Below are 15,663 nucleotides of genomic sequence, written 5' to 3' on the forward strand. Positions count from 1 at the left end.
CACACACACACACACACACACACACACACACACACACACACACACACACACGACAGCTGATTATAATATTTGCAGTCCACAACTCACCCAGTTGATTTAAGCAGTCCCCGTGTTTCCACTCTGCATGTAGTGTGCCAGTATGATCAGCAAGAAGAGCACATTTTCTCTGATCCATATTTTTAACGTTTACAAAAACCTGGTTGTTCTTTGCCTAAAAATGGCACAAAAATAGCTCTTAGTATGTTCGTTTACAGACAGTCAACAGAAATTGTACTCTGCAATCTCCTTGTCCCTCTGTCTTAGAGGATTTAAATCTCTACCTTTCCATTTGGACCACGCTGGGGGCTGATGCACTGGGTCAGAGTATGGTAACTAGGGTTGGAGAAATAATTGCTTAGATGGGGCTCACATGTTGCTGGATAACCACCTGAAAAGTTACAGGAGCTGTTAGATACAAAGTATGTCATGTATATATATAATTTCTTCATGTCATTGCTGTCTGGGGCAGTCTATAAAACAGTCATGTCTTTGGTTAAGCTTCTTCACTCAAATGTAGGAGACATCTGTCCCATCGTCAGTTGTTTATTTGCATTTACCATGCATTCACACTTATTCATAGAATACATCTCACATTAAAAAATGTGAAAGCTTCATTTCCACAAGAATCAAGAAGACAAATTAATTTTTTTCATAATCGCAGTAAATTTAACCTCCTAAGACCCGAACTCTTTCATAGCATGCATTTTTAATTTCTCTCTGCTATTTGGGCTGATTGGGACCTGATGAATGTAAGAACAAAGAATTACTTGATTTTTTCAAATAATTTTTTTTTGCTTCTGAGAAAACTGTGATTCACATATGAGAACATTTGTTTTAAATTTCAATAGAATAGTGGCAGTATAATGTCCTCGTAAGTGGACATCAGGCCCTTGTAGAGCAGACTTTATTATTTTGGTCTATACGACCCAAAATGTGATGTCCACATATGTGGACGCCCGGTCCTAGGAGGTTAATTTAAAAAGTACTGAAGACCTTTAGCGATGAAAAACTGGATTATGTTCAGGTGCATCAACTTTACTTGAAATATTCTTGAGCTGCGTATGTGCATGATATTAAACTAAATGGATATAGTTTAGAAAACATTTATATAAGTAATAAAGTATTTAAAGTGTATAGAGTAAATGAATGAATGTGGATTGTAGTGCTGTGGGTAGAAAGAGAACTTCAGGACCAAGACCTGTGAATGGCTTCTTTTAAATCTGGTGTGTAAATAGTTTTGACTTTTGATGAATATCAAAAATAATTTTTCCAGTTAAAGTTCAAGGAGGAATGAAATACTATAACAATACTACACATTCTACCAATTTTTTTTTTTAGCAATTCATGCAGACCCTAAGGAAATGTTCAGAGCTTTTAAAAGTATAGGGGTAGAGACAGAAAAACACATGTTCTTCTTCAGACTCCAGGACTGCTACTGCCAAAAACTCTGGTTAGCCATGGAGTGGAGGGACTGTTCATCCATGATGTCATTGGTACCAACTGGAAAAATTAGTGTCTGAGTAGAATAATGGCAGAACTTCAATCATATCTCCCACTTTGCCACCATGGAGATAGTTAAGCCTTGATAATACTCTGTGGACACAGATACAGACAGCTGGAGAGATTCCTGTTGTACACAAGTGAATGCGCATGCGTAAGCTGGCATGCAAGCCGGTTTCAGTTGCTCCTGTTTTTCGTTCTCCATACTTTTCTTTGTCTCTTACTTATTACATAATTTCTTCTGGGATTAATTAAACATTTTGATTGTGATCATATTTTAAAGTCTACTATCCGGGAAAAATACAGGGCCATGGATATCCACCTCATACTTGTGGATAAAGTATAACCAAGGCTTAAGTGATAGCACAAGAGATCTCAACCAAAATCACCAGTAATGATAATTACAGGTTGCTTGTGCTTATAGCCCACATTGTAGACAGAAAGTTTGAAGAAAAGAAGAACACTGACTCTAATCAACTGTAACAGTTACAGCAGATTCAAAAACAGAGGTAATTGAAACAGTTTTGTCTGTGTGTGTGGGAGGAGGGAGAGTGTCACTGGAGATGATCATGCCAGTAAAAACAAGTTTTCAGGACACTGTTGGGCCAGTGGGTCAGTGGCTTAAACTCAGCGGAATGACTTGGACTCCGGAAAGGAAGGAGTGGAAAGACTCTTTTGAAGTACTCAGTGAACATGTAGCTCACTTAGACAGCTTACTTAACTTCGACCTGTTAGCTGTCTAATTGAGGAGCAAAGTAAATCATGTCGCAGTCCTTGGTTTTACCCCAGGGTTCTTAACTCTTGGACTTTGATTTCTTGTTTATTGATAAATATTCTCTATTTGGTTTTTGGCTTCATTATTATTTATATTTGTATCTTCTTAATAATCTGCACATATAAAAGGCATTCCCCCGGCAGAGAATCTCCAATGTGTTTAAATTATGCTGTGAAAGAGGGTGTTGGTTTAGCTCAGTGCGCTGAGCGGGCGACCACATGCTATACAGCTGAGAACGGCCGGCCCGGGTTCAAGTCTGGCCCTTTGTCGCATGTCTTCCCCCTTGTCTCTCTCTGCTCCTGCTTTCCTGTCCTGTCTTCACTGTGTCTATCAAACAAAACTGAAAAGGCCAAAAAATATGTTGTAAATGAAAACTTGGCACACATCCTATTTTAAACTGAAACATTAAGATGATACTAACATTTTTTAGGTCTCTTTCTCTACCTGCAGAGGTCTAGGGATCTTTCAGGAATGGTGGTGCTGTTTTGTGGGGAATTAACTGGTCAGTAGGCAGTGATTTTATACCTAATCTAATATGTGTCGCAAATCTAACCTGCACTGCAGCAGTTTAGCTTCACAGTATAAATTACAACCTAAATTACCCCTTGAAGAAGTGACCCATCTTCATAGTACAGAAACCCCAAGGTTAACCTTGAAGTTACACCCCGATAAGCCAAAATCCTGCATTAAAGTACAGGGTTTAGGAAAGGAGAAGCAATTGCCTCTGGAAGGCTCTCATTGGAATATAGTTCTGATGTCGGGGTTATCTCATAACCCTGAGATGTACGAGGTGCTTCAACTCTTCAGTGATAAAAAAACAAAACAAAACAAAACAAACAAACCTCATTTATATTTTTAACAGCTAAAATGTTATTGCTTGTCACCATGTCCAACATGTGTGATGATGAAGAGTTAGAGTGCATTGTGAAAATGTAATTCCTTTACCATGTAGCAAGAAAAACCTTCCCAAAATGATTAAGACCACGAGGAAAGTCAACTCCTGCTATTTTAGCTTCGCATAACCAGTGTTCCTTCCCTTGCTATGAAAGGAATTTTACATCTCTGGTATTTAACAATATAAGCTTAGCAATATAAGGTTTAGAACTGTAAATTTGTAGTGAGGTTAAACATTTAAAATCAATAAAACAAACAAGGAAAACAGTATAAATATTAGAAGAAATAATGCTGGTACAGCACAATGAGACCTAGTTGCAGTTTAAAACAAGTAAATATGTAAATGTACCTGTTATATTGTAATCAGCAGCAACACTCACAGCAGGAGTGTAAGTCACAGATGGCATGGTGGGCTCTTTGCCCTTCTGCTTTTTCCTGAAGATAATGAAGAGGAGCAGAAGGAAGAGCACAAGCAGCACAAGGATAATGATTCCTGCAATGGCTCCAATCTGGTAAGAGTCTACATGCATCGCTGCACTAGTCAAAGTGTTGAGGCTGCCCACCACAATCACACCAGCTGCACACAGGAGGGGGAGGGAATGTAGAATAAGAGTTAGATGTTTTTGAGTCTGTTAAGTTTAAATGAGTTAGTTTTTCTAATGGAGAGTGATTAGAGAAATCAGTAAATTTGATTAAATTAAACCTCTATAACCTCAATCCCAGAGAAGGTGGGATGCTGTGTAAAATGTAAAGTAAAACAGAAAGCAATAATTTGCAATGAAAATATGTGCAGTATTTTTTTAATAATATTGCCTAAGCAAAACATGTATAATATAAACAGAATTGGTTCCAGCACAGAACCCTGTGGAACTATTTGACTAACTATTTGACTAACTGAAGATTCACTATTTACACAAACAAATTGAAATCTAGCTGAAAAAAAAAAACTACTGAATTATTGATGAGTGAAAAAGTGTTTGCCCTCTTCCTGATTTCCTATTTTTTTTGTATGTTTGAACACTTAAATGTTTGGGATAAAATATAAATATTAAACAAAGATAACACAAGTAAATGCAAAATGCAGTTTCTAAATGAAGATTTTTATTATTAAGGGGGAAAAAATCCAAAGCTACATGGCCCTGTGTGAAAAAGTGATTGCCTCCTAAACCTAATAGCTGCTTGCGGCACCCTTAGCAGCAAAAACTGCAATCAGGCATTTGCGATAAATGAAAATGAGCCTTATCGTTATAGTGCTGTGGAGGAATTTTGACTCACTCATCTTTGCAGAATTGTTGTAATTAAGCCACATTGGAGGGTGTTTGACCTTGAACCATCTTTTTAAGGTCATGTTATAGCATCTCAGTTGGATTCAGGTCAGGACCTTGACTAGGCCACTCCAAAGTCTTCATTTTGTTTTTAGGTCTAGGATAGCACATCAATATGGCCTATTCCTATTAGGACAGACAAGGCTAATGTTAAGGACTTCAGAAAAAGTAAAACTCCATCTAAGTCTTTGAGTGGTAAGCTCATTACTGATTTGCACATGGTTGCATCCTGTTTATATTTACATTTTACACAGCATCACAACTTTTTTGTTTTTGTGAATTAGGTTTGTAGTTTGTGTCATTAAACAACGTTTGATTCCATTTTTACTGAAGTACATTCTCACCTTGGTCACATCGAGCTCCCTTCCAACCTGAATTGCAGTAACACGAACCAGTCATGTGATCACAAGTGGAATTATTTAGACAGTCACAGACCTGATGGCAACCATAACCATATAAACCAGGAGGACACTCTGGAAAACAGAAAAAGAAAAGAAAAAGGTTAATTCTGTTCACCTGGATGTAGTGCTATTTAGGATTGGTTTGACTTTAGCCACGTTCTAAATCAGTATAAGTATTGCAAATAATGGACCATCAATGATGGTAGGAAAGAAGCTGCAGAACTGCATTTGTGGCTTGTCAAAACTAACAACAGACATGGACCTTAAAATCTACCAAGGCAGGGAGGCAAAAGGGCAAGATCCAAAAAAAAAACCTAGTGTCCAATGTACACTATACTGCCAAAATATTTGCCCACCCATCAAAATAACTGAATTTATCCATCCATTCGTTTATCCTTTTTCAATGTCGCGGGGTCGCCGGAGCCTATCCCAGCTGTCTTAGGGCGAGAGGCAGGGTAGACCCTGGACAGGTCACCAGTCTGTCGCGAGGCTAACACATAGACAGACAACCATTCACACCTATGGGCAATTTATTGTGTGGGGTTGCTTTTTAGGAATTGGGACTGGCTCCAGCGAAAGAAACTCTAAGACATTTTGGACAATCTCATTCTCCCAACTCTGTGGGAGCAGTTTGGGGATTGCCCCTTCCTGTTACAAGATGACTGCATACCAGTGCACATGTAAGGCCCATAAAGACATGGGTGAGCAAGCCCTGACCTTAGCTCGTTAGAACTGATAGAAAGGGGTAATTTAGAGCAGAGACTGCGAGCCAGGCCAAGCTCTGTGCAGGTTAGTCAAGATCTTCTACAACGGAGTCCTGACCTCAACCCAAAAGAACAGAAAGGGATGAATTAAAGCAGAGCTAGACCTTCTTGTCCAGTATGAGTGTCTGGTCTCATAAATGCGCTTGTGGAAGAATTCCCATTAACCTTAAACCTTGTAGAAAGCCTTCTCAGAAAAGTTGAAGCTATTAGAGCTGTAAAAGGTGGTTCAACAGCATATTAAACCCTATGGATGAGAGAATGAGATGTCACTCAAGTCCATATGCACGTGAAGGCAAACAAGCAAATACTTTTTGCAATATATCGATATATCGATAATCAGAATGCTCAAAGAAAAAATTAAAACCTGCCAAGTGAGTTGAACAAAGAGAGTCTGGAAAATGGGGGATATAAGGCAGGAGGTATTTATACAAAGGTGACTGACTAAAGGTGCCACAAGTGTGGCACCAAAGGACAGGATAGTGCAGCGTCCAACTTTTCTTTAAAAACTTGAAAAATAAGACAAGATTAAAGTAAAACAAAAACAAAAACAAAAGAAAAACTGAAACTTAATATGATTAAAAAAAAACAACCATAACACAAAACAGGCAGCAATATCTTGTAACCTACTTTGATCACAGTATTTCCCCATGAAACCAGTTCGACATGTGCACTGTCCAGAAATGTGGTCACAGTCGGCTCCATTCCTACATTGACAAGTCTGAGAGCAGTCCTTCCCAAAGAAACCCAACGGACAGCCTGCAAAGAAGTAATCGTCATTATATTCTGTACTTTTAAAATATGCAGTTTTTTAAATTAAAAAAAGTACCTTTGACAAATTTATCCAAGATTATACCAGTATCATCTGGATCAGCCATTCCCAAAGAGAAGAGTGCTGCACCCCCCTTAAAATCCCAAAAAAAAATCACATGGGGCCCACCTAATCTTATATTTTCACTCTAATCAAATTCTGTTGGCTATAAATTGCTAATGCTACCTAGTCATTTGTGTTATGGCCAACATGTGACCCGCCTGCCACTGGGACACAAATGTCAATACAAGAATGATGAGTATTATTACAAGCTAGCTATCCAAAGCGATCCAAAAGTATGACATCAACAGAATGCATGACATCAATTGGCTAGTCAGTCTTATGGTCATGAGGGAATCATATGATTGTTGGGTTTTTCTCTGTATGTATTATTATAGGGTCTACCTTACAATATAAAGTGCCTTGAGACAACAGTTGTTGTGATTTGGAGCTGCATAAATGAAACTGAATTGAAAGTTGTGTCACTCAATGAGTCATGAAAGAGTCTTCTTCACAAAAACCAAAACCGCAATTTTTGAAACCCACCAACGTGGAGAATGTTCTGACAAAAACAACACCATGTTTCCGGAGTCTGACAAAAAGCCACCGACCCAGCAGCTGGTACAAACATCGCCTCGACATCCATCTATTTTGTAGCATTTGTGTTGCATACAAATGACCTCACAGGACGTTTGACCGTGTTGCTATAAGGACACCACACACATAAGATGGCACTCGATTGTAATAGAAATAGAGTCAAGCCGAGCTGTATTGCCTCGAGCTGCGTCGAGTCGATTGGAGTAGGTACTAATGGAAAAAGTGCTTCCATCTTAACCCAGTCAGTTACCAATAGCATGGACTATATGCCTATATATGAGGAATATAGACTCTGCTGTTAACAGGTGAGGTTGAGAAATTTCCCTTGACCTGCAAGGTTACTCAGAGACAATACTTCCCCAGAGATAAGCAGGGTACTCATGGGCACGTGTACTGGGTAATACTCATAGGATCAGACTTGGACCTTTAACACTAAGGTCACTCAGGGTGCTGGATTTGGGGTGAAAGCCCCTATTCATGGTAAGTGTAATGGCATCAGCCACACATGGGTAAATCAAGTCCATTTGTTCACTTTATTAGTTTGGTTTGCAGTTTTCTTCATTAATATAATTCATTAATCATTTTATTTAAACCTAACACTGATATTATGAGGCGCGTGCATAATAGCATTGTGGGGTTTTTCTAAAAATGTTTTCTGTTTAATTATGTTTCTCTTTCTTTGAATGACCTGGTTTGGGGCTGTGGCTGTTTCCTGTCTTGACTCAGGATTCTGAGAACAAAATGCCTGCTCAGCAGGACCAACCATGTGCTTATCAGGAACAGGGGTGTTTTAGGTTTACTGATGTTATTCTGTGCTTAGTTAATATTAGTGTGTGTTTTTGTTCCCCCCCTACTGTGTGTAAATGGTTTGGCCAAACCACTTTAAAAGCTACCCTCATGTGTCTTTGTAATTAGGTCAGTTTGTGGGTTAAGTTGTGTCCACTTTGTTTGTTTAAGTTTCTGGAAATTACTTTTTGTAGAGTTATATTTAGTTGACCTCTTTTATGGGCCTGCTAATTATGTTTTGGAATTTTGTCTTTTTGAGAGTTAAAATAAAGAAAACCCTTTTTGAAGACATTTTTTCCAGTGTCCTCTATGCCTTGGCTGCTTGGTCCCTCGCAGTAAGGACCTTACTTGTCTTGATGACAGTGGCTTCTAACAGTCCCATCGTATTTAGATGTGACTCTTCCCCTCTGGGGATTAGGACTGTCTGGCCTTAAGTTAGCCAGCATCTCATCACTTAGCAGCTTTTTCCATTGTGCTGTCAGAAACTCATGGATTCCAGTTAGTTTTACCCAGTAGGTGCGAATCATGTCAGGGCTGTCAAACTCTTCATGCTTTACAATCTTTCTTGTATGCCTGCCACTGTAATGTTTAACTGTTCATGTAGTGCAATCCCCTCAGTTCTGCTCTTAACTACACCAGCCACTGAGCATCTTTCTTCCATATGCTATTCCAGTATTGCTCCGTCTCCAGTCTTGGTGGTGCATTTCTCATATCATTCCTTTGCCACTGACAGTACAGATTGAATTATTTAGTGGAGAACAGCTGGCTTTTTCTCCTGGCTACTATCTCTCTGGTATACCGTTCCAAGTGGGTAGCCAAGGCTTGGTAATCGGCCACGGAGGGTCCAGGTTTCAAGCTTAGCCATGGTCTTCTCTTTCAGCTCAGCTTCTTTCAAACTCAAAGCCTTCAATGGACCAGTTGTTCATCGGGTTTGGTACCCAATCTCAGAGAGATGATGATATCTCCCCTATGGCCTGAGGTCCTGCCATAGCATTTGTGTTGTACCTCATCTCTCATCTCTAGTTGTAGCAGTTGCTTCTTCTGGATGTTGGAACACTGAGCTATTAGTTGATTCGCTCTTAATCTAGAAGTTGGGTGACAAAGAAGCCATAGGTCCCACATCCTATTCATGTAACCACCTTTTGCTGGAATTCTTTGCATAGAAGCATTCCAACAGCTCCTTATTCTCATCCCTTGCCTTCTTGTTCCGGTAGCCCACTTCTTATTAAGGTCACTCCTCTTTAAAGTCAAATAAACGCAAGTTTCATAAAAATTCTAAAATGTCTTTTATCTTTTAAACTATGCTTAAAATTTTAATGAAGCTTATGCGTATTAGCTTCCACTTTGTATGGTTTAAATCTCAGTGCCCTGTCATTCTCCCTCTCATGCTCTCATTCATGCAGCCAGCATCCTCAAATTTCCACCCCACCCGAGTCACTCAGAGCACCATCAAAGCTCCTTAAGTCCAAGGGGTCCTGTCCTAAATCCTGTTGTCACTGGGATTCTGTTCTGCCATGATGAATCATCGTATCTAATTGCCAAATGCATTAATTTTTCTGTTGCAACAAATTATGTTCATTTCTTCCAAATTATCTCTCCTTATTGAACTACCTTTGTTTGTATTGGAAACATTTAGGAAATGATACTGGTATATGGGGATTCGACATATCACATTAGAGTTTGCATCAAAGATCCTGTCCCATTTGACCTCCGATCTCATTTTTACAGTACACATCCTATACATAACCTTTCTTTCAAGTTGACAACAAAATGTGTTAAATCTTTAAAGAAAGTATTGCTAAGAGAAAGAGAATGAGGTGCAAGTCAGTTAGAAAAATTGTAGTATAATATTATATAACAAGTTATATTTATATACATGTATAACAACTTTTCCATGTCCAGTTATTTACAAATCAATACTTTTTACTTACTCCTACATAAAGTTTGTCTAAACATCTGTCATGCCACCCTTATCTGATTTTTACTGCACTACAAACTTAAACTATTTTCTTAAAGTAAAAAAACAAAAGAAAGAAAGTGAAATTAATATATAGAAATACTATAAAAAGTAAAAACTGCCAAGAAAGGTTTGGGCCCTTGGATTGTTTCTTATCGTTTGTTTTTTCAGTTTGAGCATGGCAATGCTCGACAATGGCAGAACAAAAATTTGTCTTTCTCTTAACCATTTACAATTTGGACTAAATGACATAACTTGGGTGTGTGTTTATGTGTATGTGTGTTTGCAATTTGACTGACGCTGTGTGCAGTAGAGGCCAGTCCATCCTGGGCTGCACTTGCATTCTCCATCATAAGCGCTGCAGTATGCTCCGTTGTGGCAGTTACATGTGTGGATGCAGTTGGGTCCCCAGTGACCAGTTGGACAAGCTACAAAATGTGATAATCAAATGTTAGTGCTAGAACCAGTTGATGGCTAAATAATCTTTTCTAAAGAACCTTTCACAGCACAATAATTTTTTCATAACCAAGAATAATACAGGGCGGTAACATTATCAAGCATATATAAATTGCAATATATAATTATTTCCAGAGTAAACCCACATTGAGAGCAGTCACTGCCAATCCATCCTGGATAACACTGACAGGAGCCATCGATAGGATGACAGGTTCCATTGTTTGTGCAGCTGCAGCTCTGGGCACACTTCTTCCCAAAACGACCGCTGGGACACACTGTATAGACATGTGTTAACATGTGTCATACTTTACTCAGAATATTACATCAAAGATTAACATTAACAGGAAGCTTGACCACTAACCCTTTACCTACACTAGTTGAATTACGTGACCAGCATTTGTTTCTTGGAAGCAACAGTATGTGGCCTGTCACTCACCCTCATTACACAGTGCTCCCTTGAAGCCTGGCAGACATTCACACTGTCCTGTGATGTGGTGACATGGTCCATTACTATGGACACATTGTGGACAGGTCTGACTGCAGTGGTGACCAAAATAACCTGGCGAGCAGACTGCGAGCAAAACAGAGCAAACACAACATGCAATTTATAAAATTGTTGGATCATATATTTGTGGACAGTGAGGGGATATTTTTTGTGGTAATTTTATTCCTCTGTCCACCATCCTAGTGGATTTTACAGTACTGTGCAAAACTCTTGAGCCACCTTAAATGTATTTATATTTTAGTTAAAAGGAGCCAGAGAAGTTATCTTCTCCATGCTTTTTGAAGGTCTTTTAAATGTCTTTTTTGAAGATTGGCTTCTTTTCCACCCATTTTTAGTTCAGGCCTTGCACCTGACCATTTGCTGAGTGATGCTATTAGTCCATTTAATCATTTGACATTAATCATTCAAGCATAAAAAACACACCTTACTCAAGAGTTGCTGTCCTCTGACTTTGTTGACTCTACTTTCTGGGACAGTACCCAAGCCTTCCCACTCTTGATTATAGCCAGTGAAGAGTGCTATATAAATCAATAAAGTAAAGTAAAGTAAGTGATTGTATATCAGTTGTTTGCCTTCTGTATTTAACTGTGTGAGGATATTTCTTGATTATAGACTTTGACAATGATACCCTACCTCCTCGAGTAGGTTTTGAAGCCTGGCAGACATTCACGCTTTAGCTTTTATTAACTAAAGTTAATTCATTTGATCGCTCCTAAAGTTTTTGGTGTTTCTGATAAAATTTGGTTTTCCACCTTATGTTGACTTTATTTGCATTGACACCTCTCAGCTCCACATCTTTCAACTTCTCATGGAATAATAAGCCAACAGGCCTCACTTGGCCATGGGACTTCTTGTCATTAAATGCTCAGATCACTTTTGAGCCTGTAAAAATATCTGACTATGTATATGAAAAGCTGCAATTCCTGAACAGTTAGTGTAATACTTTCGTTAAACTCCTTACATTAAAACAGAAAATCTGTAGTTACGTGTTTGACTTAAAATACTTGTGTCATCATTTGTGTCATTGTCCAAATACTTATGGACCTTCCTGTTATATATTTTAACATTAAACGAGTTAAGATAATAAGTACAAATATTTTAATTGAACCATGTCAAAATATTTTAAAGCCCCTAGTTTAAATCATCAGATGCAGGTTAATCATATCACATTTTGCTTTTGATGTTCATTTTTTCTTTCAAATGTGAAAACAAGGTTTATTTCTGTTCCAGACTTTTTTTTTTAACAACACTGATATTAATCATGACTATTGATGACTATAATAACTATTAAATCAGAGTGAGGTTAAATAAACCTATATATCATTTTAGCTCACCACAACCTATGTGATGATTTTACAGTATTGTGCGGTGTTGATGTAGGACTTACTTCTCTGACAGGTTGGGCCTCTGTATCCTGGAGCACACTCACAGGTTCCTTCATCTGGAGAGCAGGATGCTCCATTCTTACAGTTACAGGGGAGGGAGCAGTTTGGACCCCAGTGGCCCTCTGCACACACGCTGTCACAGTGGATACCTGTTCACACGCACAGATGTGTTTCCATCATTGCAGTACATTCTTACATTAATTTGACTATCAAAGACTGCAATCCTGAATGTGAACGAAAAAAACCAAAACATCTATTGATGCTGAAGGAGAAGTGAGTCCATTGCTATTTTTTAGAGGTCTAATTGAGGATCAGCAGCAAAGCCCCCTGCCAACCCCCCCTGGTGAAGATCACAAAAAGAAGAAAAAAAGGGAGAGTAAGGCATCATAAGCTTTTAATTACGCCTTACAGTAAAAAACAATGGTCCCATCCTGGACAGAGGCCATAATACTGGATCTTCCTAAAGAAGGCAAAGACCCAACAGAGTGTCAGTTTTAAAGCCCAATAACTATGTTAAATGCAGACCTCCGCATTTTGAATACAATCTTAGCATGCAGACTTAATTTAAGTCGTGTCTTCTGTTGTAGTAGCTGCTGGTCCGTCTGTGTATCCACCGTGTTTCATCTGTGTGTTCTCCCTGCTATCCATCGTCACTTACCTCTGCCCATCCTCCTTCATGTTCGTGTTCTGGTTCGTGTCTTGTAGTTTAGTTGTTCTCAGTTTAGACAGTCTGCAGTCCCGTTTGCCGTTTTTCTATTTTGTACTTTGTGTTCAATAAACCACCTTCACACCTTTACAAGTGTTTGCGATTGGATCCTGCTTTATCATCTCCACACGGCTCATCTCACTCGCCGTGACAGTATTTTATATCCTATAATAAAAGCTGTGTTTGGTTTTTTTTGTTAAAGTTCTGTCTGTGAGTCTGCATTTGGGTCCTACGCTGCTTGCTTCACAGCCAGTTTATGACACATGGCACATTGTAATTAGGTATTACCCGTCCATCCAGCCAAACAGCGGCAGTGACCAGTAGCGTGGTGACATCCATCAGCATGATTGCAGTCACAGCGTTCTTTACAATCCAGACCATAGGTACCATCCTAAGGGGAAAAAACAAACAAACAAGGCAATCCATGAAGAAATGTAGAAACATGTTCATTCATATGACATGTGGCATTTGGTTATCAAGATAATCAAAAATATGGTGTATGGTCTGAGGTGTGGTTTGGCTCCGTTTCAAAATACAGATGTTTAGTGTTATTAAAAGCTGAGGTCCAAAAACAGTTCAAAAACGTTCAAACTTCTCAATATCAGATTTTGTCTTTGTACTATATTTATTCAAATATAAAATTCAAATGATTTGTATTTTTGTTGTTTGAATTCTATTTACAAATTTAATAAGATACCACTTTTTTGAAAGTAGTGATAAAACATAGAACAATGATTTTCTTTTTCAAAAAACTTTGGGAGCTTCCATATAATCCTATAACTCACCTGACAGTGGAGTTCACATCTCTCTCCTCTCCAGCCCGGAGCACAGGTACAGTGACCATCCAATGGGTTGCACGCTCCTCCATTCCCACAAATGCATGCGGAACCACATCCCAAACCCCAGGTGCCACTGGGACAGTTGATGGAGCAGTCTAATCCATGCCACCCTGATTAGACAAGGTAATTTATATTTGAACACATGTAAACCTTACTTTTGATTAACTTATGAAAGCATTTTTATTCAGTGCAGCACAAAGATCAAAATATTTCTGTATTAATATAACACACGAACTGAGATTTGTATTAATTTGATCAACTGAACTAGTTGAACTAGTGCTCAAATATAGTGTAGAATATTTACTTCATTTGACCGAGATTTGAAAGAGAGAGGGAGAGAGAAAACTCGAAAGCCTACACAGAATGATACTGTACCATAGAAATAAAAACACAACTATGGACATTGATGAAGGTTATTTTTTATATTGTGAGGACAAAAGAGACTATTGAAAAAGATCAGTTAAACAAATGTTAGTGAAGAGAAGCAAGGTGAGCATCACAAAATGTGTTGCAGGCTCTAATGTGTGTGCAGAGGAGATAAAGGTGTTGCTGGACTGTGAAGGCAAAGTCTCTGACCTCGCATTTTCATTCTAGGCTTCTACAGGCAGTGCTCATGAATTTAGACAATACTTATTTAACTTTTGCAATCCTTTGACTTTAGTTTAAATTCTTGGATTCCTATATTCAGTTATCATTCATAGCAAATACTGCTTTATCTCAGCAACAGTGCACTATGGACCTGTGAATATTTTAGATGTGATGAGTCAAACGTTTGACTCATCAAGTGTTTATCAGAAGGATATTAATAACCAATCCAGGGGAACTATATAGAGAAATGGCTGTAACTTGTAGCAAATGCAGGGGTTATATTAATAGTAACTAACCTGGCTTACAGGAACAGGATCCATCTATGGGGGAACACTTAGCTTTGTTCTTACAGTTGCAGCTGGAGGAGCAGTTCACACCAAATGTTCCTGCTGGGCATGGCACTGAACATATGGGACCCTGAGAAGATTAACAGACAAAATGCTAACAGTGACGATGAAAACAACACAGTTTCATTTTTTGGTAACTTTTGCTTGCTTTTGTCTTTTGTGTAAAGTTTGATCATCAACAGACCTGAAGGGACAGTTCATCAAACTGTATTTGACATAGTCACATAGCACATTAAAGACTTCTGAGCCACTCTTCTTTTACTCTTGTTTCTTTTCTGCGTGCCTTATAGCTTTGGATAGCTTCATTATGGCTGTTTATAATGTTTGAGTGTAGCTGCATAGCCACTTAAAGAGAGGCAACCAAACATTTCTTAGATGTTATTTTTCATGGCAGTGTAATACATGCAAAAATGAAACAAACTATTTCCTATCAGCTTCTTAGAATATTATAAGCAGGAGATTTAAGATTTTGGATTCTGTGTAGATGAGGATCATATTGCCACATCTATATAGAACCCAAAATGCAAACAATTGCTCACTGAATCTATTTGGATACGACTACTGTGGCTGGAGAACTGGTTGCCTTGACACAATTCTTTAAGCACATAATGTAGCCTCACAAGCTACATTATTCAAAGGAATTGATGTTGTGAGGAATAATTCTGAGCTTTGACTACACTCGTTGCTAAGCTAACCCATTTTGCTTTCACTTACAGAGTAGGAGACAAGTAAGTAGGAAACCCAACTCTAGGAAAGGAAGCAAATATTTAGATTTTCTAAAATTTTCAACAGTCCCAAAATAGTTGTGTCCAGACAGACAAAACTATCATGTGTACGTGTGTGAAAAAGGAAAATAATTAAGAGCTTTTTTCTGAAAACAGAATTGCACATTTTGTCGACGTTTCAACCTGTTGCCACTAGATCTTTCTACAAAGCCACATATGCAATAACAGTACGGGCAGAGCCTCACATTATCCATTTGTTTGTTGGT

At 38.5% G+C, this 15,663-nt stretch overlaps 1 protein-coding gene across 1 annotated transcript in view; it reads right to left on the reverse strand.

Annotated features, from left to right (window-relative positions):
* megf10 (multiple EGF-like-domains 10) overlaps positions 1-15,663 on the reverse strand; it is a 45,876-nt gene that overhangs the window by 3,872 nt on the left and 26,341 nt on the right. Inside the window, exons 10-21 of the mRNA XM_013915634.1 lie at positions 14,622-14,742; positions 13,684-13,847; positions 13,187-13,289; positions 12,195-12,341; positions 10,739-10,873; positions 10,449-10,577; positions 10,146-10,274; positions 6,326-6,454; positions 4,878-5,006; positions 3,558-3,785; positions 321-427; positions 88-211 (exon numbers count right to left, since the gene is read on the reverse strand). Of these exons, the coding sequence (XP_013771088.1) occupies positions 88-211; positions 321-427; positions 3,558-3,785; positions 4,878-5,006; positions 6,326-6,454; positions 10,146-10,274; positions 10,449-10,577; positions 10,739-10,873; positions 12,195-12,341; positions 13,187-13,289; positions 13,684-13,847; positions 14,622-14,742 (1,645 nt within the window). The remainder of the gene's footprint in view (positions 1-87; positions 212-320; positions 428-3,557; positions 3,786-4,877; positions 5,007-6,325; positions 6,455-10,145; positions 10,275-10,448; positions 10,578-10,738; positions 10,874-12,194; positions 12,342-13,186; positions 13,290-13,683; positions 13,848-14,621; positions 14,743-15,663) is intronic.

Source organism: Pundamilia nyererei, unplaced genomic scaffold, assembly GCF_000239375.1.
Source record: "Pundamilia nyererei isolate P.nyererei 1_Seehausen unplaced genomic scaffold, PunNye1.0 scaffold00335, whole genome shotgun sequence".
Classification (NCBI taxonomy): Eukaryota; Metazoa; Chordata; class Actinopteri; order Cichliformes; family Cichlidae; genus Pundamilia; species Pundamilia nyererei.